Source organism: Porites lutea, chromosome 2 (genome assembly GCF_958299795.1).
Source record: "Porites lutea chromosome 2, jaPorLute2.1, whole genome shotgun sequence".
NCBI classification, from domain to species: Eukaryota; Metazoa; Cnidaria; class Anthozoa; order Scleractinia; family Poritidae; genus Porites; species Porites lutea.
The window spans coordinates 53,266,980-53,289,479 of NC_133202.1; the positions used below are offsets into that span (position 1 = coordinate 53,266,980).

At 38.8% G+C, this 22,500-nt stretch overlaps 2 protein-coding genes and 1 long non-coding RNA gene across 3 annotated transcripts in view; all 3 read left to right on the top strand.

The window, feature by feature from the left end:
- Window positions 1-11,630, top strand: part of LOC140928981 (uncharacterized) — an 18,004-nt gene extending 6,374 nt beyond the window's left edge. Inside the window, exon 2 of the mRNA XM_073378794.1 lies at window positions 11,475-11,630. Coding sequence (XP_073234895.1) covers window positions 11,475-11,630 — 156 coding nt within the window. The remainder of the gene's footprint in view (window positions 1-11,474) is intronic.
- LOC140927197 (uncharacterized) overlaps window positions 1-16,814 on the top strand; it is a 48,630-nt gene extending 31,816 nt beyond the window's left edge. The window contains exons 2-3 of the long non-coding RNA XR_012164541.1: window positions 15,673-15,817; window positions 16,609-16,814. This is a non-coding gene — a long non-coding RNA (uncharacterized lncRNA). The remainder of the gene's footprint in view (window positions 1-15,672; window positions 15,818-16,608) is intronic.
- A 1,228-nt stretch (window positions 16,815-18,042) lies between these two features.
- On the top strand, window positions 18,043-19,768 carry LOC140926415 (uncharacterized). Its single transcript, XM_073376161.1, has 3 exons — window positions 18,043-18,049; window positions 19,213-19,440; window positions 19,677-19,768. Exons 1-3 carry the CDS (start codon window positions 18,043-18,045, stop codon window positions 19,766-19,768), a joined length of 327 nt encoding a protein of 108 aa, XP_073232262.1.
- The last annotated feature ends 2,732 nt before the right edge of the window (window positions 19,769-22,500 follow it).

The window sequence follows — 22,500 nt, forward strand, 5'->3', positions numbered from 1 at the left end:
ACAGAAAAACAGCCGGCGGTCCGGACCTTGTCTACTCGAAGGCGGTTTGCGGTTTGCCCAAAAACCCATCGAATTGCAGATTTTTTCGACCAAAGGCAATCTTCTATCATCGCTCCACCGCAGTAAACGTTCAAAGGCGAAATAGCTCCACGCATGCATGTTGCTGGAAATCTCCTCGTCCCATGTCCAAAATACCTTCTTTCTCCTGACGCTGTGATATCGCAACTGGACACGGGCTTTGGCTCCGAAGGTCCACTTTCCCTCGACCGCCTGTGCAGCCACATACAAAGTTTTCTACCCAACTGCCCTTCCTGAAACAACTTAGCTCAAATACTTTCTTTTACATGTTGCCATGACAACAACTTAACATAATTACAAAGTTAAAAAAGTTTCACCATTTAAATCAATCAATTCTGGTCGTACTAGAAGTAACAACTTGTAATAGACTCAAAATATTCTCCCATTAATTCAAGAGCGGCGCAACAGGTGGGGCAGGTGGGGCATTTGTATCACCAACTTTCAATTTTGGGACTGAACGCAAAGTTACACGGGCTGAGATATACTTTAGTGTGGCAATCTAAGATTCTTCGACCATATGATCATACACTATATGAGGCGATTTAATGTATTAGAATTCGTGAAAGGCCTATTCTGTGATTTTATAAATATAGGATCTTGATTCTGTCTGTGATTTTTGTGGAGACGTCTTGGAGCGCAATTCGCTGCTGGCAAAATAACAAACTCTCAGAGCGCAGATTTGTACTGAAATAGACCTTGGATTGAACGATGTAGTGGCATATCTGAGAAACCTCCCCAGTGCAACGTACTGTTGATTATTTCTCCGCAGATTCTAACCTTGGGAAGTTTAATACTTCTTGTTGTACCTGCCACGAATGCTGTGAGTGAGCGCTCGGCCTCTGCCCTTATAGGACTGCTCAAGACCGATATCTTCGAACAACTATGTCGCATAAATGATTGAATCACAGCATGATTCTCCACGATTATAAGGAAATGACTGACTAAATGAACATGGCGGACGTTGGAAATCAGTTAGTTTCAACATCAAATCAGCAGACGAAATCGCTTTGGAATATTCGATGTCAATTAAAACTTTCTTAATCCATGCATTGAACGGTAGCTAAAACAAACTGACAATTGATAACTTTCTACGAAAGTATTCAAGTTTGATAAGTTTTTTTGCTAAGCTGGAAAAGGTCATCAAATTTTTTACTTTTTTGGCCACAATGAAATGCAGGTTTTTGCCAAATTTTAGCGTTCAGATTGCTCCAGATTGCATCCTAGAGTACTTAAATTTCCAAAATTTCCTAGGGGGAGCAAGCTCCTAGGCCCCCCTTGTTTCTCGTCTCGTCTCGGAAGGCACTCATCATTAGCGCTGTCGAGCCAATATCTCACATATTCCCGGTTATGCCCCACTAAGGGAAAAAACCGGCGCCGCCCATGCCATTTTGCTGCTGTCTGGCTTGTTGAACTGCTTGAATGGCCTGAGGCTACAGAGGATGCATACCTACATACACAGCCTGCTGCTGACTGCCCACTCAACAAAGTTTTTTAAGTTTCCTCTCTAACAGACATTTTGTCAATGCTCTTTCCATGGCAAACGGTATTGTCACACTCTCCCTGTTAACCCCATCCTTGTAAATGACACCAAGGCTCTTTATTTGTTTTTGTCAGCAGTTATTTTTGCTCTCATTGAAGGTGCTTCACATGGTTTCATGTAAGTTCTACTCCCGAATCTGAATCATTGATTCTCATACATTGCAGTAGCTTTCAACAGAGCTAATGTAATCGTGTTTAAACTTCTCACGCTTTATATCTTTCGTAGCCTCTGACCATTTAACCTGTCTTCTTTAGGGCTGAAATTCTGTCCTCAAGTTTCTGTGGGACAAATGAAGAATAAAAATAGTGAAAAAAAACATCATTAGTCTCATATCATGTCTAGCCAATAGCATATGTAGCAAATTGAGAATTCAAATAGTCAAGATAGTCTTAAAATTCTGTCTCTTGTTTTTGCATTGGTAAGTGATCTGTTTAAGACTCAGAAGCCTCCAAGAAGTAAAAATGATAGAGTACTTCGTTAAATTAATAAAAAATTATTTGATGTAACCACTCAAACTGTTCGGTAATCAAACTGAATCGCAGTTAATCGAAAGATTTGTTTTGATTACTTTCGGTAATCGAACACAATGGAACCACAAAAAATTGCATAAGAGTTTGAATAAATTCAATTTCCGAACTCAATCGAAACAATTGAACTTAATCGAGCGTTCTAAACCAACACTCAAAGTAGACAAGACTTTAAAAAAATTTTTTAGTATGCAAAGAAACACCGGGAAATCAGCAAAGAACCAAAAACGAATCAGGTGAAACAAACATTGGATTGACTGTAGTATATTACAAGCCGCAGGCTCGATTTTCGGGGGATTGCGACGTTCAACGTCGCAATCTTCGCATATTTCTGAAGGGCGAGGCGCCAAGTCTATTGTTTTGAACCAAGGGTTATATTACATCAAGAGACCCTGAGCCTATCTTAAAGCTGTCAACAATGTTCGTTTTATTGAGCAATCTTTCATCTTCGACACTTAATCCAGTTTATCTTAAGTGGACACCCAACCTAGTTGCTATTCACGTGCACTGCCGAAAGCATAATATCAAATAGACTTAAAAAATTCTGCATTGGAGCTTCACTCTTCGTCTTTAATTTTAGCCGACCCACTCAATAAACAATAAATAAGAACAATATTACCGAAAAATAATTACAACTGAGAACTTGATGAATAAACAATGAAAACAACAACTCAATAATCTCTCAGGGAGATCACCCGCCAAAGCGGATACCCGCGAGATTCGTTCGGTTTCAACATAGACGGATGTAGAAGGCCTAAATGTAATAAACGGTCCTAAATGTAATAAAGTCCTAAATGTAATAACATTTTGTCCTAAATGTAATAACAATTTGCCCTAAATGTAATAAACTCTCAAGCTGCCAATTACAGTAATTACTCGAATAAGCCCTGCCCTCAAATAAGCGCCGCATTTGGAGGGGGTGGGAGAGTTAATTAGCGCCGCGGCGCTTATTCGAGTAAATACGGTACTAAGTGGTATTGCTATGGTATTAAGCCCGCTCTCAAATAAGCGCCGCATTTTTGGAGAAAAAAGTTAATAAGCGCCGCGGCGCTAATTCGCGTAAATTCGGTACATTTCCTTATGCACTGTGAAACTTAACGTTTACAAATAAATTGCTTGTAAACGGCAAAGTAACAGTATTTTTCTAAAAAAAGCAATATTTAAGCGATAGAAAACTTTTTTCCTGTGTTTGAATAGCCTGATATAAACACTCGAGGGGTTGGGAGAATTCGAGACAGTTATGCAAACCCTCGACGTCGTCTCAGGTTTGCATAACTGTCAAGATCGAATAAAGAATAAAGTGCTAAATGTAATAACATTTTGCCCTAAATGTAATAAACTCTTAACATACCAATTACTGTATTAATGCGAATAAGCATCTCTCTAAAACAAGCGCAGCAATTGGGATAAAAAGTTAATAAGCGCCGCTGCGCTTATTCGGGTAAAGACGGTACATTACCAATTACCATATTTACACGAATAAGGGCCGCCCTCAAATAAGCGCCACCATTGGGAGAAAAAAGTAAATGAGCGCCGAGGCCCTTATTCGATGAAAACAGTACTGATATATATATAGAAAAAATCAGAATTCAACGCGTGCAGCATTAGTGTGAATTAACTGTTTAATTGAACAATCAGTGAGTGTTTTTTATACGAAAAAAAGGCAATGAATTATTTTATTCTCTTTGCTGTTATATGGTAGTTATAAAGTTCACTTATCACCTCATTATCAGGGGAAAAAGAAAGTACCTTAAATCCACTATGAAGCCCAACTGGGGCTTAGGGGCTTATTTTAATTATAGTTCTCCATAAAGAACTAAAATGCAAAGTGGAAAAGCAAGCTCACGTACAAGAAGTAGGAGGTCAGGCCACAATTCCGAACTTCTAGTCGGTGAAAAACTATCCCGGATCAGTCCACTGCGAAGTTTTAGGGTCGTGAGAGAATTTACGGTTAATATACCAAGGCTGATAAATCACGTGATTGGTATTTTATTAGTCACGTGGGTGTTATTATCAGTTGGTCATGTGGTTGACGATGACGTGACTGATTTTCGTGACAGATGGCGTGGCAGATCACATGGCCATCACCATAACCAGTTAGCTGGTTAATTAAGTGTTACTTACGTCATTGATGACGTTAGCATGACGTCACAACATTCAAGGCCGAAGGGTTTCACTGTTAAGAGTTTATTACATTTAGGGCAAAATGTTATTACATTTAGGACTTTAATTATTCTTTATTCGATCTTGACAGTAATGCAAACCTGAGACGACGTCGAGGGTTTGCATAACAGTCTCGAATTCTCCCAACCCCTCGAGTGTTTATATCAGGCTATTCAAACACAGGAAAAAAGTTTTCTATTGCTTAAATATTGCTTTTTTTGAGAAAAATACTGTTACTTTGCCGTTTACAAGCAATTTATTTGTAAACGCTAAGTTTCACAGTGCATAAGGAAATGTACCGAATTTACGCGAATTAGCGCCGCGGCGCTTATTAACTTTTTTCTCCAAAAATGCGGCGCTTATTTGAGAGCGGAGCTTAATACCATAGCAATACCGCTTCGTAACGTATTTACTCGAATAAGCGCCGCGTCGCCACATGCGGCGCTTATTTGAGGGCTGGGCTTATTCGAGTAATTACTGTAGTTGGCAGCTTGAGTTTATTACATTTAGGGCAAATTGTTATTACATTTAGGACTTTATTACATTTAGGACAAAATGTTATTACATTTAGGACCGTTTATTACATTTAGGCCTTCTACAGACGGAGGAAATTTTTACATCCCTAGTATAAATCTGGCCTAATTGTCACATTTGATCGAAGAGAGATATTTACGCAAAAAAAACTATCACAGTTCACAAATGATTTAGACATTATCTTAATATTTTACCTTAAACTGTCGAAATTAAAGTATTGCCGCCCGCGGACAAAACTAGCTTTTTTCCGGTTTCCGGTGTACATCAAACACAGGCATCACGCTGAATATTATCCAGACTTAGAGCCGTAGATCAGAAAAAAATCACAATTACTAAATTTCACTTTTGAAACCAACACCACTTGTCGTAAGATTGGGCGCATCGCATAAGAGCTAAAGACTTAAGAGGGAGAGAAAATAAAAATCTACTGAATTATATACACTATAACGATATGTACAAAAACTCTGTAACGACTAGATAAAACACGATCGATTCAAGCTGTGACTTACTTTATACTTTATCACAGCTTCTTAAGAATGGGCGCGCTGCCTGTAAGCCATTAGGAAGAGGAGAGAAAAATCTACCGAATTATACAAACTAAAGCAATGTAAAAAAGCTGCATTTACTAGCTAAAACACGAGCGATTTTAGCTATGTACTATTCACTTTAAGAAAATCTCCCTTCACCTCTTAAACTTGGGCGCGCCGCCTGTAAGCCAAAAGGGAGAGGAGAGAATAATCTACTGATTTACCAAACTAACACAGCGTATAAAAACTGCAATTGGCTAGGTAGTAAAACATGATCGACTCAAACTACGAATGTTTCAATTTAAAAAAATCTCTCTTCACCTCTTAAACTTGGGCGCGCCGCCTGTAAGCTAAGAGCGACAGGAGAGAAAAAATTACTGAATTATCCAAACTAACAACGCATGAAAACTGCAATTGGCTAGCTAGCTAAAACATGACGATTCAAGCTACGAGTATTTCAATTTAAATAAATCTCTCTTCACCTCTTAAACTTGGGCGTCTCGCCTGGAAGCCAAGAGGGAGAGGAAAGAGTAACCAAACTAACACAGCGTAAGAAAACTGCAATTGGCTAGCTAGTAAAACATGGTCTATTCAGGCTACGAGCTTTTTGCCCTCGAAAAAAATCTCTCTTCACCTCTTAAACGTGGGCGCGCCGCCTGTAAGCTAAGAGGGAGAGGAGAGAATAACCTACTGAATTATCTAAACTAACATAGCGCATGAAAACTGCAATTGACTAGCTAGCTAAAACATGACGATTCAATCTACGAGTTTTTTACCTTAAAAAAATCTCTCCTCACCTCTTAAACTTGGGCGTGCCGCCTGTAAGCTAAGAGGGAGAGGAGAGAAAAATTTACTGAATTATCCAAACTAACATAGCGCATGAAAACTGCAATTGGCTAGCTAGCTAAAACATGACGATTCAATCTACGAGTTTTTTACCTTAAAAAATCTCTCTTCACCTCTTAAACTTGGGCGCGCCGCCTGTAAGCTAAGAGGGAGAGGAGAGAATAACCTACTGAATTATCCGAACTAACACAGCGTATAAAAACTGCAATAGGCTAGCTAGTAAAACATGATCGACTAAAGCTACGAGTGTTTCAATTTAAATAAATCTCTCTTCACCTCTTAAACTTGGGCGTGCCGCCTGGAAGCCAAGAGGGAGAGGAAAGAGTAACCAAACTAACACAGCGTAAGAAAACTGCAATTGGCTAGCTAGTAAAACATGGTCTATTCAGGCTACGAGCTTTTTTGCCCTTGAAAAAAATCTCTCTTCACCTCTTAAACTTGGGCGCGCCGCCTGTAAGCTAAGAGGGAGAGGAGAGAAAAATTTACTGAATTATCTAAACTAACACAGCGCATGAAAACTGCAGTTGGCTAGCTAGCTAAAACATGACGATTCAATCTACGAGCTTTTTACCTTAAAAAATCTCTCTTCACCTCTTAAACTTGGGCGTGCCGCCTGTAAGCTAAGAGGGAGAGGAGAGAATAACCTACTGAATTATCCAAACTAACATAGCTCATGAAAACTGCAATTGGCTAGATAGTAAAACATGATCGATTCAAGCTTCAATTTTTTTTTTACCCTTGAAAAAAATCTCTCTTCACCTCTTAAACTTGGGCGTGCCGCCTGGAAGCCAAGAGGGAGAGGAAAGAGTAACCAAACTAACACAGCGTAAGAAAACTGCAATTGGCTAGCTAGTAAAACATGGTCTATTCAGGCTACGAGCTTTTTTGCCCTTGAAAAAAATCTCTCTTCACCTCTTAAACTTGGGCGCGCCGCCTGTAAGCTAAGAGGGAGAGGAGAGAAAAATTTACTGAATTATCTAAACTAACACAGCGCATGAAAACTGCAGTTGGCTAGCTAGCTAAAACATGACGATTCAATCTACGAGCTTTTTACCTTAAAAAATCTCTCTTCACCTCTTAAACTTGGGCGTGCCGCCTGTAAGCTAAGAGGGAGAGGAGAGAATAACCTACTGAATTATCCAAACTAACATAGCTCATGAAAACTGCAATTGGCTAGATAGTAAAACATGATCGATTCAAGCTTCAATTTTTTTTTTACCCTTGAAAAAAATCTCTCTTCACCTCTTAAACTTGGGCGCGCTGCCTGTAAGCTAAGAGGGAGAGCAGAGAATAACCTACTGAATTATCCGAACTAACACAGGATATGAAAATTGCAGTTGGCTAGCTAAAACACGATCGATTTAAGGATCCGAGTTCTTTTTACTTAAAAAATCTCTCTTCACAAAATGCGTTCCTATAATCCATTCCTCGAAATTTGGATCTGTAAATCACTTCCGGTGAAAATTTAACATCGTGCAGAAAATACTAAACTAGCTGGGCCCAGCGTGACATAAATTGAAGGAAACCATCACATTCAGGGACAAAAGAATATCTCCTTTAGCTATTCAGATCCAGGAGGTACTTTGGAGAAGACTAAACAACCTAAAACTCTTATTTAGCCGCAAAGGAAGAGATTTACGTTTCAAAAGAGGTCGAAGAAAGTGCTCTTGCATCAGAGGACAAATCATGCCCACCAGAAACAATAACCGCAGAAAATCAATGTGCGTGTCATGACCTCTCAGTATGAAACAAGCGGCAAAATTCACATTTACTCATTCAAAGAGTAGAACCCAGAATATAATATACCCACCAGAGAAAACAATTTTTGGAACAAACAGCATTTTGGCACGAGGTAAAAGTCGTGTGTTGCCTACCAGCCCCTTTTTTACACTCTGTTAGATGGTTCGAGCATTTTGGCGGGATCACGGCTCTTTTGGCGCGTCTTGTAAATGCCCTTTGAATTATAATATTTGTCCGTTATTGTATAGTGATCGAGGATATACACAATACCAAAGGCAAGTAAATATTTTCCTCAGTTTTCCTCAGTGTCGTCAAACCGGCTTCACCGATGTGCTCGAACTCCGCATGCGAGAGCCATAACAAGCTGCTCCTCTACCTTTTAAATAATAAAGGTCTCTCTTACCTTATATCGGTGAACACAGTTTCTGTCCTTCGGACACAATGCGAAATAACATCCAGAACTCTTCACGTTGAACTTTTGAAACCATTTCGGCGACAATATGTAACTTACCAGGTAACGTACCGAATAATTATTACTTTGGAGGGTTCGAATTCGACCTTCATAAAGCGCTAGATTTTGCCTTTCGCTTAAGAAACGAAAAAAATATTTCTTTTTTTTTCCAAGACTTGCACCAAGACCCTTTTTTAACACCAACCATGAATTCAAGTATTTTCATTAAGTGATTTTGACGAGAACCATAGCTGAGTTAAAATATCTCGCTCCGATGGTATAAATTCGGCGCGCAGAAGACAAGCTCTGATATTTGACGCAAATTTGTGTCCTGTCTTAAAATAAGTTTATTGACAGATGAACTGACAGAAAGCGATTAATGTGCACACCTGAGGTGCGCAAGGAAATGTGTCAAGACTAACGCCTTGTAGTTACTTGAGTCCAGTTTGTGGGTATCTCCATGGAAATTAAGGATCCCTGGTGCGTGCACGAAAATCGACCTTGCGGCTCTTAATGATGATGATTCTTTGCTCCAAAAAATACACTTCACTGATTCTCTACAACCACTCCCGGAATATCGCTCTGTACTCAGTCGTAAGACATCCTACCAAGAAAATGGAAACATACAGCAAAAGTGCAAAAAACGCTCAGTTTTCCTCTTTATTGTCCATTTTTAGTCAAACATATGCCAACTTAAGCCGTCGAACCTAATCAAAGTTTGACTGGGATTGGGTTCGATTGTGTTTCATTACTGAACTTAATCGAACTATCAGGTTCGATTAATAAAACGTTGGTTTTGGTTTGAGTGGTTACGTCGGGCAAATGAACCTGCAATGAATTTCTACTTCAGAAAGGACAACCACATAGGTGACCCTCCACAGGATTTTAATGCTAAAGGTGAAAGCACGCGCACGACACGCTTTCACTTTAAAACAAAAGAATTTATTTTAACACGCTTTAGCACGCTTGCAATCTTGCCTCATTAGTAATTTCGTTTGTTTCAGAGGACACGCTTGAGACAATTAAGCGTGAGCAAGTCGAAAAAACGAGCGTGCTAAAGTTTTCAAACAAAAGCCCCGTGCGAAAAAGCACAACACGCTTTCAGTGTGCCGAAAAGCACGCAAGGCGTGTTATCTATAAGCTAAATAAATTTTCTCTACAAAAAGGAACCGTAAATGATTATGAACGGCACCCTTTTTTGGTAACTATCGAGAAAGAAAAAGTTCTTCCTCAGCGGTCGCAGTGATAGTATCTGATTGAAAAAAACGTTGTCGCTTGAAAAGTATAAACAGTGAACGGTGGGACCTACTGGATTTATGGGTAGAACTTTATTAGCATTGCAAAATCAAAGTTCTTTCCAGATAATGTTTACTGACGAAGCTGTGTAAAGGTCATCTTAACTTTCCAATACGGCAATAACAACAAAAAGCGAAACCGGTACGTATTTAAACAATGTGTGCAAATTTGTTCTTCTTGAACTATTACATCGCGTTTATTTCAGTCTTATTTTCCAAATTCCGTAATCAAGCTGTTGTCTTTCTTGTGGTTGCCGTCTGTTTTACAACCATCTAAACAAACATTCGCGCTATGAAGTTACGGCGACCGATTTAGCGTCGATTTATTCAGTCTTTTCGAAATCACAAGGGCTTCAGCATTATTTTCCCGCAAAATTTAGCTTTCAATTGAAAGTTTTAGGAAAGTGAGAATTTTCTCGTATTTTCGGTTCCGAAATTTTAGGATTCCTTTCTCTACGAAAAATAGCTTAACCTGGTGAGTGAAATGGAAAAAATTAAACTTCAGAAAAACGTAAGGAATTTATTAGATAAGCTTCGAAACTTGTTGTACATGCATGGAACGGTCATCTAGAAATGTTTAGCCTTCCTCAACCTATATATAGAAAATTCTAGGCAGTTTTTGTTTCCCCAATTTACCTTCGTTCGTCTCAGCATGGCTTAAAGAAATATATTAAACTAATATATTCAACTTCATTTCTCTGTGCATTACTGCTAATAAATATTCCGGTGGTATAACTATAATTTTCAGGCGACATAACTTCAGTGCCTCGCAAGCGATAGCAGGCCTCTTTGCCATTCCTGTCAACAGCCGACAGCCGGAGGAATTGGTTTACACTGTTCTCGCGTTAATTCCAGGTTAAACGTTTCAAATGGCTACAGTTACGATAAAATTCCAAAACAGTCTCAATTGGTATATTTGATTCACTTCGACCAGTTATCAATGCTGATAAAATCCGCTGAAAACCCAAGCCATTTTTATCATCTTAGCAGTTTTAGAAATCAAGCGTGTTCAGCGTGTCTTACTCGAATTGCACGCTAAGCGTGCTATAATTCGCACACTTACCGTGACATATGGCACGCTGCAAAAAAACAAAAGGTCTAGCGTGTTAAATTTACCAAAACAAAGGCAAGTGTGTCCGTCTTTGTTTTTTCAATTTAATATGCGCATATCAGTGATCTACGGCACGCTAAGCGTGTCGTGAGCGTGCTTTCACCTTTAGCATCAAATTCCTGTGGAGGGTCACAATTTTATTTATTATTTATTATTTTAGAATTTAGTCCTGTGGAAATTCTGTTAATAATAATGTAAGTGAACAAGGTTCTCACCTTTTAGCTATTGAAGGGACCTTGGGTAATGCTCTTTTCCGCCGTAGTCACTATACTGATAGATTGACTCAACTATCCTGGTAACAGAGCTTGATTACCCTCACTAGCAATCCTACAAATCCAGGAGAGAAACACAGAGGATTAAAGAATGTACATGGGCCATTATTTATAAAATTATTCCGACTACAAATATAACGCAAATATGTAGTTATGTAACAAGTAGACTGATGGAACTGGATTAAATCTTGAACATTTGTTGCTACTTAGAGTTTCATGCCTCTTGCGAGGCAATCATCAGGCAACTGCCAAAAGTAACGGTTACAAACAAAGATACTGGGACAACAGAACAAAATACTAGGCGTAGCACGTGGCGTATGGTGCGTGGCGCGTCTCGCCGCTAATTAAGTGTTGTAACACATATACTTCCATCCATGTTCACAAATTTAGATTCAAGTACGTGCGCAGCGTGCAAAGAAAGTTGTGTCGGATCTGAGCCTGAGGCGAGTGGATTATGCTATTGGGCAAGTCAATTTTGTTCATAACTTGCCTGATGGACAATTCAAGTATTTGGAGGGGAGGAATTACAATACAGAAGAACAGTAAAGCCAATCACATTTTTTCTTTTTCGGGCTAGTGAAAATGGCTCTTGGGTTAGTACATGCTAGCTACAGTTTGCCCAATTGACCAGCTGCAAAAGTGACCTTCTTTGCACCTCGATACTATCAACAATTTCACATGTTATAGACAGTTGACAATTCCAGTTTCAACAACCAATGGAAGTTGAGGAAAATAACATATAAAACAAAGTGAAGGTTTAATACGTGTAAATGGCTTTCATAAGACAAAAAGGCTAGATATATGCTGTATGCTCAAAACTTAACTAAAACTTCAATCAATCAATCATTTATTTTAACACGTTACGTCAGACACAGGCGGCCCAAACTCATTACATGAACGCGGACGTGACTCTTGCTTGCGAGCGGTGTTGTGTTACAAACGGTTATTTACAAAGGCTTGTATGGGATCGATCGGTTTTTCTTAAAAGAGATAAAAAAATGTTATGTTTTTAAATAAAATCGACGTACCTTATTGCCTTGTTGTATTCTTTGTTGTTTACCGGCGTCTCAGGCCGTTTTGAAGCGTTTTCGGAGAGTTAGCGCTATTTTGGTGTTCCACTGCTAAAAAAAAAAAAGTCTTTCTTTTAGCAGTAGAACACCAAAATAGCGCTAACTCTCCGAAAACGCTTCAAAACGGCCTGAGACGCGGGTAAACAACAAAGAATACAACAAGGCAATAAGGTACGTCGATTTTATTTAAAAACATAACATTTTTATCTCTTTTAAGAAAAACCGATCGATCCCATACAAGCCTTTGTAAATAACCGTTTGTAACACAACACCGCTCGCAAGCAAGAGTCACGTCCGCGTTCATGTAATGAGTTTGGGCCGCCTGTGCGTCAGAGAGCTAAAAAAACTCGTTCAAAATACGAACGTGTATAAAAAGAATCTATAATAATTACGGCTATATGATAATATTATTCAATTTTAAAAACAACTCAATAAATATATACATATAAAAAAACTTGCTAATAAAAACATAAGATATAAAAAGCTAAAACCGCCTAAAAAGCCACATACTAAAAACGTGACTAGGAAAACTATAATACTCGTTCTTAAAACAAAACTTACTAAAGCCAATCTTGTTTTTTTTTGTACGTCCAACAAGAATCAGACACTCCAGTGAAGTTTCACACTTTTCCCCTCTAGCTATAGGATTAACAGCTTTAGCTTTAACCGCTTTAGGGTTGATGGGATAAAAGCAATGTTACGTGGTGTTTCAGGGGGGAAACAAAATGTCAAAATTGCCAATGCCAGAGATCGCGGTCGACTTTGTTTATTCCATCCATAATTTACCATTCTCGTCTTTAATATAAAACGTTTTTCATTTTCTGTTGTCAAGAATATAAAACAAACTCGACCGCGAGTTCTTGTATCGAAAAAATTTATCACGTGTTTGTCCCCTGAGAAGCCAAGTGGCATTATTCCTAATGGCGTGTAAAGATGGCGGGCATCGAGAATAAGGTTTATTGACGAGCTAGTCCATTATGATCTACTAAAGAATAAATGTTCATCTACATCAGACTACATTTCAGTCGACTAGACATCGCACCAACTTACTGCTTAATTGAGCCTGCCGTGGCAGGAGCCGATTAATCGACGCCTGGTGGGGGTCCACTATATTCCAACTTGCACCTGTGTTTGGATCTGTTGGTGCAACTTTGTTATTATCAAACAGTTTTAAAACAGGTCGTAATTTGCATTTTATATTGTAATAGCAAAATAAAGGTAGAAGTAAATTGTAATTATTTTCAATAATAGGGAGGAAGTTTAAAAGACGAACTTTTTCTAAACGATTTTGGTCATACCATAGTTAATTGAGTGGAATGGTTATGAAACCCGTCAGACTCCTTTGTTATATGTTTTTGTGGACCTGAAAGTGCACAACGTAAAAAGAATTCCTATCATTTCGATTGTATTGACCAATAAAAACGTTGCATTAATTTATTCCGTAACAATTTGCCAACAGAAAACAAAAGATTGTGCACTTTCACGGTGCTTTGAACATAAACTGCAGCACTGTTGTTTTTATCATTGATGTTTGCCGCTTTTCATAACCAGTCTCCTCTAATAACTATGGTCATAATCATAAAGCTGCAACTGTTCAATATCAGATAAACTTAGCGCCATTATTCCTGCTAATTATGTTAAAAGAGTGAGATGAGAAATTGAGAACCTGAGCTAGTCTCAGAAATTAACCGAAATTTGAATATTTTCAGCAAACGGAACCCGTAAATTAAACACAGTGGTCATTGACGCCAGGACAACGATAAGTCAATCGCCGAGTTTCGTAACATTCTCCGACTCCGTTTCTTCAGGACATTCTAACCAGCTCAGTAGTTGTCAAGGTATGTAGAGCAGAGAAACCGATGAGAAAACAAAATGGTATCATTTAGGTGTCTTGGTGTGAAAAACAACGACAAAACTAAGAAAACCTTCTTAAATTTTCCAATAGACAGAAAAGCTCTCGGATCGTTAATTTATCTAGCTGAACAGTTTAACTCCCGAATTTTCTCGTTCTGCGTAAGAGAGGGTTATGGACTTTGACGTTTTACGCAAATACTGGTCAATACTAAGTAAAGAAAATGAGATGCTTAACTTAAAACTATCGGCGTGTTAGCTTGCACCACTTAATGGTTACCTACGTTAACTGAATAATGCGTCTTATATATAAGGTAGTTTCAACTTTTAATTCATCGAAAGAAATCCTATCCTTACCCCGGTACTTCAGTGAATGTTTTTAGCAGTATTTTCACTTGGTAATATTATATTTCACTATTTTAAGTAGCCTGCAGCAGTTCAGACGTTTTCTTCGGGCGCACGAATGTTTTTGTTCGGGAAAGAGCCTATTTGAAACTCAAAAAAGGGGGGAAGGAGATCGGGCGGGGAGGGGGCGAAGAGAGAGAAAAGATGAACCGTTTTTCTTCCCGAGGGCTTTTGAAATGGTATAATTTTCGGCGATTTCTTAACGACGGCTCTGGCATTCAGCAGCATTTCACTTTTTTCCGGTTTTCTCGAAAAAGAAAATTTTTTGGAAACAGCTTGATCGTGATTTTCGAAAATGTTTCACGAAGGGTTTTTTTTCTGGCTTAAAATGAGGAATTTCGCAATTTCAGTTTTGACGGCGAATTCTCCATATTTACAGCAGATGGCCGCTCTTAAGAAGTACAGCCGACTCCCAATAACTCGAAAGTAACCTTCACGGGGAAATCGAAAAAAGTTCGAGTTATCCTGAGTTCATAGAAAATAACGTTTTTTTTTATAATAGAGATGGTGACTGGTAAGTTAAGGTAGTTAACGTTGGGGATGGGGAGGGAATGCAATGCAAGTACGATGCAGACTTCAAGGGCAGCAAGAAAAACTTTGACATTACAAAAAAGGAATTAAAGAACAAAGCTTGATTACGATACAGGGCTCAATGTTTTGGGCTGCGATAGGTTTTTTTTGTTTCAAATTGCAAAGCGCTCAAAACATGGTTCGAGTTATCGACGGTAAAGTTATGTAGAAATGGTCTGAAGGGAAAAAAAAGTTACTTCGTGTGAGCGGGAAGTTCGAGTAACCGAGGGTAAAATTACAGCAAATGTATGAAGGAATCCATAGGAAATAGATTTTGCCTTGACTTAGTGTAACTTTCTTCATTAGAAACAGATTATTCGATGAAGATCGATCGGAAAGGAGAAAAAAAGGAAGTATATCATAGTATATATATTATCACGACAGAATAATAGAGTGCAATGGATTTAGATTCTGCTTGGTCGCTTAAAGATGATTTAAACTGCCCCTGATAAGTCTGATAAAGGTTAGTTTTGAAAAATTGAAAAATTGGGCAAATCAATTACCCATCCATACGTTGTCCGATTAGCCTAGCCTTGCCTTTAATAAATGTTGATTAAAAACAAAGGAAGTGTCATGCCTCCAACATGGCGCCGAAATTCCCGGCTGCTATAATGAGAGAAAAAAGTGAAGGATGGGCAGTTATTCGAAGGAGAGCTATTGTATATTGAAATTATGTACTAAAAATCCAATAGGTGATAACAAAAGGCAGAATTAAAGATTGAGAGACAACCATAGATCTCCGGAAAAGAGGCGCAGACGTTCTTAATGAGCCAAACAAATACATGTTGTAAGAAACACTGAACTCCGCAAATTCAGTAAAGAAGCATCCAGCTACATGTAAGTATGTAAGATATTGTTCATCCTGTATAATTTGTATAAACAGGTGTATAAACGGTTTCGTTTTAGATATTGATCGCGACATTTCGACCGGGTACTGCCGCTCTTCGTCAGGCGACAGTGCCGATTTGTTAATTAGGACTATTTATACCTCCCTGGTTGTTAGTGATTTTTGTATGACGAACCTCGCACATGGTTGGTGGGTTTAGATCCAAAGCATTGTTGGTCTTATCAAAGGATGAAACTGATCCGTCAGCGGTCTGCTATGTTGTCTGATCGTAGGCATCCACGCTTCAGGAATCCCAATTCCACTGTCCTTGTTGACTATTATTGGGTGAAGACTCCTGTAAATAGCTTTTATAACTACGAGAGTACTAGTGAGGGTCTCGGTCAATAACCTTAACCTCTTTTCAGAGCGGATAATGCCCGGTCTTGTTGGCGCGTTCAGAAACGGCGGAAGTTTGGGTTTGTGAAAGTCATAAGTCACTATCGTGCTCCTTAATCCGTTCATACATGCACCTTCCCATTTTATAACTAAACCATCGGTTATCTCGATTTTCCAAGTTTCACCAGACGAGGGAATGAGTAAATAAAGTAAATTTGTTGAGTTTTCAACTCAAAAACTTTTTCAAATTTGTGCTTGCGTGATTAGCGCGCGAAGTGCAAAACATCTTGACGCCACAGCCATGTTTACAAACCCTCATGCAAACACACATCTTGGCCGATCACAGCACGCATACTATCGTAGTTATTTTATAAACTTTAATACACTTCTTTTTTGACTTCAACAGGTAATACCTGCCTGAAACGTTAGAAGAGCAAGAAATTAAACCCACAATGTTTCTATCTTCATCCGACTGCAAAGCCTGGTTTGCTGTATTCCTCATCGAGTCTGTTACTATAGTAACAGTGAACCTCCTTTCAATCATTCTTTTCATAAAAAACAGTAATCTTCGCTCTCGCGGGATGTACTTGATTATAAATTTGACGGTTGCTGACGTGTTGGTGGGGGGAATTTCTACTTTTCATCTATTAAAGATGGTAGACTTTAATTGCAATATTGTAGCCTTAAATTTAACTGCTGAGGGTAACGTTGTAACAGATTTTTGTTTCTATTTTTTCCCTCTCACTTCTCTGTCAAACATTGCTGTGATTTCTTTAGAGCGGCTGCATGCCACCTTTCGTCCATTCAGGCATCGAGTGATTAAAAAAAGGGTATACTGGGTAACAATTTCTGGTATATGGGTCTCAGCTGCGGTGGTATCAACTGCCATTATAATATTTACAATATTCAGTCCCAACAAATGGCGCCTTTATTATTATGCTTTGTGGCAGTCGTACAGTTGTTTATGCCTATTTGTTATCTGTGTTTGTTACACTTGCATTTCGATCAAATTTTTGTGTGGAGCGCATCCTCGGCACCATGGTGCAGCCAACAGAGAAAGAAAACTGACTGTGACATTACTCTTAATGACTGTTATATCTTTAATTATGTGGCTACCATACGCTGTGGGCTCTTTTATTAATTTGACAACCAATACTTTTAGATATATTTCTTTCCAAGACAACGTTCGATGGAGCCTTTCAATGATTACTCTATTTTTTGCAAATTCTCTTGTAAATCCTCTTTTATACGCTATCAGAATGCCAGCTTTCAAAAGAGCTTTGTTCGCATTATTTAAACAAAGGCGGGATGCTGCTGTTCCACCTCATCCATGATACATGTAACTAACAAGCGTTAATATGATTACACTTTATTGTTTTATGTCAAATACTTACTTGGGCTTATTAATTAATAAATTAAATTAAAAAAACATGATTTCTTTGAGGTTTTTATGCTATCTGTGAAAACTAAGTCGGAGGTTCTATAATGAAACTGTTTGAGATTTCTCGGGATTTTGTTTGCAAAATTCACCTTTTTTTGGATTGAATACTTATCCTTGCTAAATGAAACCCCTAACGCTATTTTGTAGGCAAACTCTATTTTTAGCGGAGCTCTAGGCGCGCTTTTCGTAGCCCCATACCTAAGAAAATGTGGTAATCTACTCGCCCGAGAATTTTTTTGGTAATCACGTGACCGTAAGCCCGACTGACCGACCGTCCATCCGCACCACGGGGAAACCAATGTTAAATCTCACACGATCTAGCTTTTGTGGGAGGCTGCAGCCTGATATTGCACATCCATGTTGTGCTAAATAGCCTAGTTTCGAATTGTTTGTACGAGAATGCCTGGTAACTAGTTTATAGCATCAAGTCGAGGCTGAAGGGAATACGCCTGAAAGTTTACGAACCATTGCGACTGCAAGTAAAAAATTAGGTATTGTGCCATCTCTGTGTGTAAGAATCATTCTGAAAAAAGACCAGACCTAATTTGTTTCGATTTTCCGCGCAAGGAGAAGCTTGGAAAGAATTGGAAAACCTTTGTCGTGACGCTGATAGGGAGTTTGAGTCCGTGAAAAATTTGCATATATGCTCCGAGCATTTTGAGAGAAAGCACATCTTGAAGACCCTGTCTGAAACTACAAAGTTAGCGAAAGGAACGGTTCCGACAATTTTTAATCCACAAAAAGTTCCTCGAAGTCCAAGTCAACGCGAAAAACGGATGAATGATCCAAGAAAATGAAAATTGACCGAAGACAACAACGTAATGTTCCCCGCGAAAATTCCCCGTGTTGTATCGCCTGAAGTTGCTTTGAGGGACCACGACTACGTCCTTTAGGATGACAAAATTCACGGTAATTAGCTTCCCTCAAACATTTAAAAACGCCAGCGACGTAAAAGAATATTTTTCCGTTTCTTGCCAAACGGAAATTGACAAAAATTAAACATATGAAGGAATTTACCCAAAAAGTATCAAAGTTAAGAACCGATCGAGGACAAAACACTTCGGAACAGACTAAATGACAAGTCAGCATTAAGAAGTGAAATTTGTACGGACGACTTGTTGAAAAATGACGAAACTGTGAAATTTTACACGGGAATACCAACTTTGGCTTGTCTGACGCCAATATTTAATCTTTTGAAGCCTTTCGCTGAGAAGCTGAAGTACTGGGGCACAAATAAAGGGAAGAAAGTCAACTTTCAAAAGAAGCTTTCTGTAAAAAAGAGCGGCAAAAAGAGAAGTCTGACAATCTTTCAAGAATTTATTTTGAACTTGTTAGACTTAGACTAGGGCTACTTGTGCAACACCTGTCAGACGTATTTGCTATTTCCAAAGCTTCGATTAGTAAGGTGTTTGCTACCTGGATCTGCTTTCTTGCTGTTACCTATTAAACAAGTTTTGTTAATTTGGCCTTCCAAGGAATCAGTTCGCAAAAACCTGCCCAAGTCGTTAAGAAATTACCCCAACACCTGTGATCAGAGTTGTAATTGATTGCACGGAGATATTCATGCAGTGAACCTACCTATATCTCCTGCTGCCCAACGTGCTACGTGGAGTGAGTATAAAGGTCATAACATGATGAAAACTTTAGCAGGGATAACCCCATCTGGATTTTTCAGTTTTGTGTCAAAACTGTGGAGTGGAAGTACAAGTGACCGAAAACTCACTCTGAAGAGTGGGGTTTTGGACCTGCTTACCAAGCGAACGGCCTACATTAACATGCCCCCTTTTTCCGAGAAAGGTAACTTATATGTACACTTCCTGCACAAGAGTTTCCTCAAAGTGTTAGAAATTGAGTATACAAAGATACAGAAGATTTCTCTGTAAATCTCTGTAAAGATACAGAGATTTCTGTAAAGATGCAGAGATTTATCCACTCCAGGGTTCTCGGGGTGTATTTGTGTGCTGGTTTTGCACACTCATTGAGAGAGCCACAGAAAGACTGAAAGAGTTCCATTCGATTCCATATTCTTCAAGGCAATCTACCTATACCACTTGTACCACTTGCTGATAAAATACTAATAGTTTGTGCTGCTTTGTGTAATCTTCTACCCCCACTAACAAAGTAGGAATTCTATTGCATGAAAGTGTGCCTCTAATTTGTTATTATCAAAACAATTCACAATAATTTTATCTTGCTAAAAAAAACTTAAAGAGACGGAAAGGAGTGTTGCATGTGATGCCATTTTGCTTTAGCTTTAAGTTTTACTTTGCCTCCTGTAGACATTATATTGTTAAGTAAACAAAGGATGCAAATTCTTCAATGGGATTGCTTCACTAGTAAGTTAACCATGGGAGACGAGCAAAAACTATGTAAGTCTGAATCCTGTTTTGTAACAAAATATTGTAAGCATACCAGTATGGCATCAACTGACTGTGATTCAAGTCAATTATTTCTCATGGTCTGTTCACTTTCCATCGTAAATCAGTGAACTGATTTGAGAACAGTGTTTGCATGGCTTTTGATGCAAAGTCAGCCTATCACATAGACTTTTCGCAGCACTACTTTACATTGTGTGCGCAACATCACACATAAAGAAAATGAATTTTCTGGTGTAGATTAATACACTTTCTAGGGATGAGCGTAATAAGGTTAGACTGTTGCTTTTGCTCTTGCTGTGAAAATATGGTAAAAATGTATGGTAATAAGAAAGCCATTCTTGTGCTAAAGCAGGTTACAAGTGGCTTCTTACTGAGCCTTTTGAGTAACCTCTTCAAGGTCCTTCAAGAATCCTTCCACTGAGGAGTTCAGGCACCACGTGTTCAAAGTTCAATGAAGAAATTTCTCAACTTCTCAACCATGTGCTCCCACAGTTCCTCACCAAATTGAACAGGTACTACCAAAATCCGTTTAAGAGTATAAATAATAAGAATTCAACGAGTTAATCTAGCCATTGCTTGCTGTCCTTAAATTTGATGGTTCCAAGTCGTCTCTTCTTTGACCAGATAATATTTGCCATCCACTTTCTCAAGGTACGAGGCTGCGACAATAAAATGCTCTTAACCTTATAACCTTTACAAACTTGGTTCTGTCTGGAGAAGCCTCTAGATATAGATGCTGTTTGTCTATAAAAAGCCCACTGTGAAAAACGTCCACTCTTGAGACCTTCTTTGACGATCTGGTGCCCTGACTTAGGTAGTAATGAGTTCGCTAGAGGACAGGGCGCTCTATTCTTATAGCTTCCCACACAGCTAGACACTAGACGAGCTGTAAGGCAAACTATACGACAGTGAACAACATTACAGAGCCCTCGGGGTCTTCACTCACAGAAATGCTGCGCACTACAGAATCTTGCAACTCAGCGATAAACTTGCAGATTTGACAACTGGAGTCGAGGCACTCTTCTTATGGGTTTCTGCATGCAAAGTCAGATGGAAGATTCTCAATCCCAGTAATGCTGTTCACGTGAGCAGTAAAGCGGCTAACCGAACTAGCGGACAACTCCTTCTCGTGAACTTCTTGTAGTCTTGGAAACAAAGACTACTGTTCGTAAGGACTTCGGTTTTATGATCGAGGAGTCTGGATGGTATATGGAGCGAAGTGCGTGTTTATTGCGGACGCTATGGCCACTGCTTCCGTCTTACCTCAGAGTAGCCATGTCACCTGATGTTTGCGCAGTTTGCGCAGGTTTGCACTAACTAAGCCAGCCAATAGCTGTAGCTTTTAGCTCTTAGCTTTAAGAGGATTATCCTTCTCTGTATTAGAATCGTTAACTTGTACACTTTGTTGTTACACCACTTATACGCTTTTGTCGTCAGCCTTAAAATAAAAAGCAAAAAGTGAAGGCCTGTGTATGATGAGCACTATCGAGCATTTTAGTGACTTTTTGGGGGGAGACAAAGTATTGTAATGGGAAAAATGTAGCAAAAGGCTGGATGATTTTAGGGAAAAAAAGCGTAACGTACAAAAGCCTAGCCTTTCCCTTCAACTTACAGTCGAAGCTCTCAACGAAGCAACCACCTCAGCGATTCGAAAAAGTGGTCGTAACTAGAGCTGGTCGCTTACGAGAGTGGTCGTGAGGAGAGCGTCGACTGTACTTAAAACTGATGCCTGTCATCCATTGTTTTCCATTTATTCCGCCGTATTTGTCACTTGACGAGTGGGTCAGTGAATTCAAACCAAGATATTCATGAAATAGCGCCAAACCTTTGACACCTTCCAACCAGTAGAATATAAAATGCCTTCCTGATAGCTTGAAAACGCCTTTTTTTAAAGGCACCTTTTTCGCACTTTTGAGAACATCTCTTTCAACCTCAGAAAATATACCCTTTTGTGCATTTGATAGGAACATTCCTAAACGCAAAAAGGGACCTTCGCACTTTTGATGAGACTTGCTTGTAACCAAAACAGGTACTTTTTGCGTTTTAAAGGTTCGTTTGTTAAAATGAGAAACCGATGAACAATTTTGCCCCTTTTTTCTATGAACTTAATTTTTCTGCTCTTTTTAACATTGTTCAACTAGCAGGTTTATAAAATAGTAAAATTGTTGGAACCTTTCTCTGATTCTATTAAAAGGTGTACTCAGGTGAATTAAGGAATGGGTCTAGGGAAATTTGTAGGGGGGTGTTCTGGTTCAAAGAGGATTCAACCTTTTCACTTAAAACTTGTAGGCCCATGAACCTTTTAATTTCATAAAAAGGATATCAGTTTCATTTTGGATGATGGAGTTTCTTTATCACGTGACTTGCGACAACTATTTTTTTGCTATTTATTTTGTTCCAAATTTACACCTCTATAAAGAAATTTGATTTAATTCAATTTGTTTGCTAGTTAAGACTATAAGTACAAGGTTTATGCAAC

Coding starts and splice junctions, on each gene's coding strand:
- LOC140926415 (XM_073376161.1), top strand. Junction 19,441..19,676: donor GCCCCCTTTTTCCGAGAAAG/GTAACTTATATG, acceptor ATATTCTTCAAG/GCAATCTACCTATACCACTT.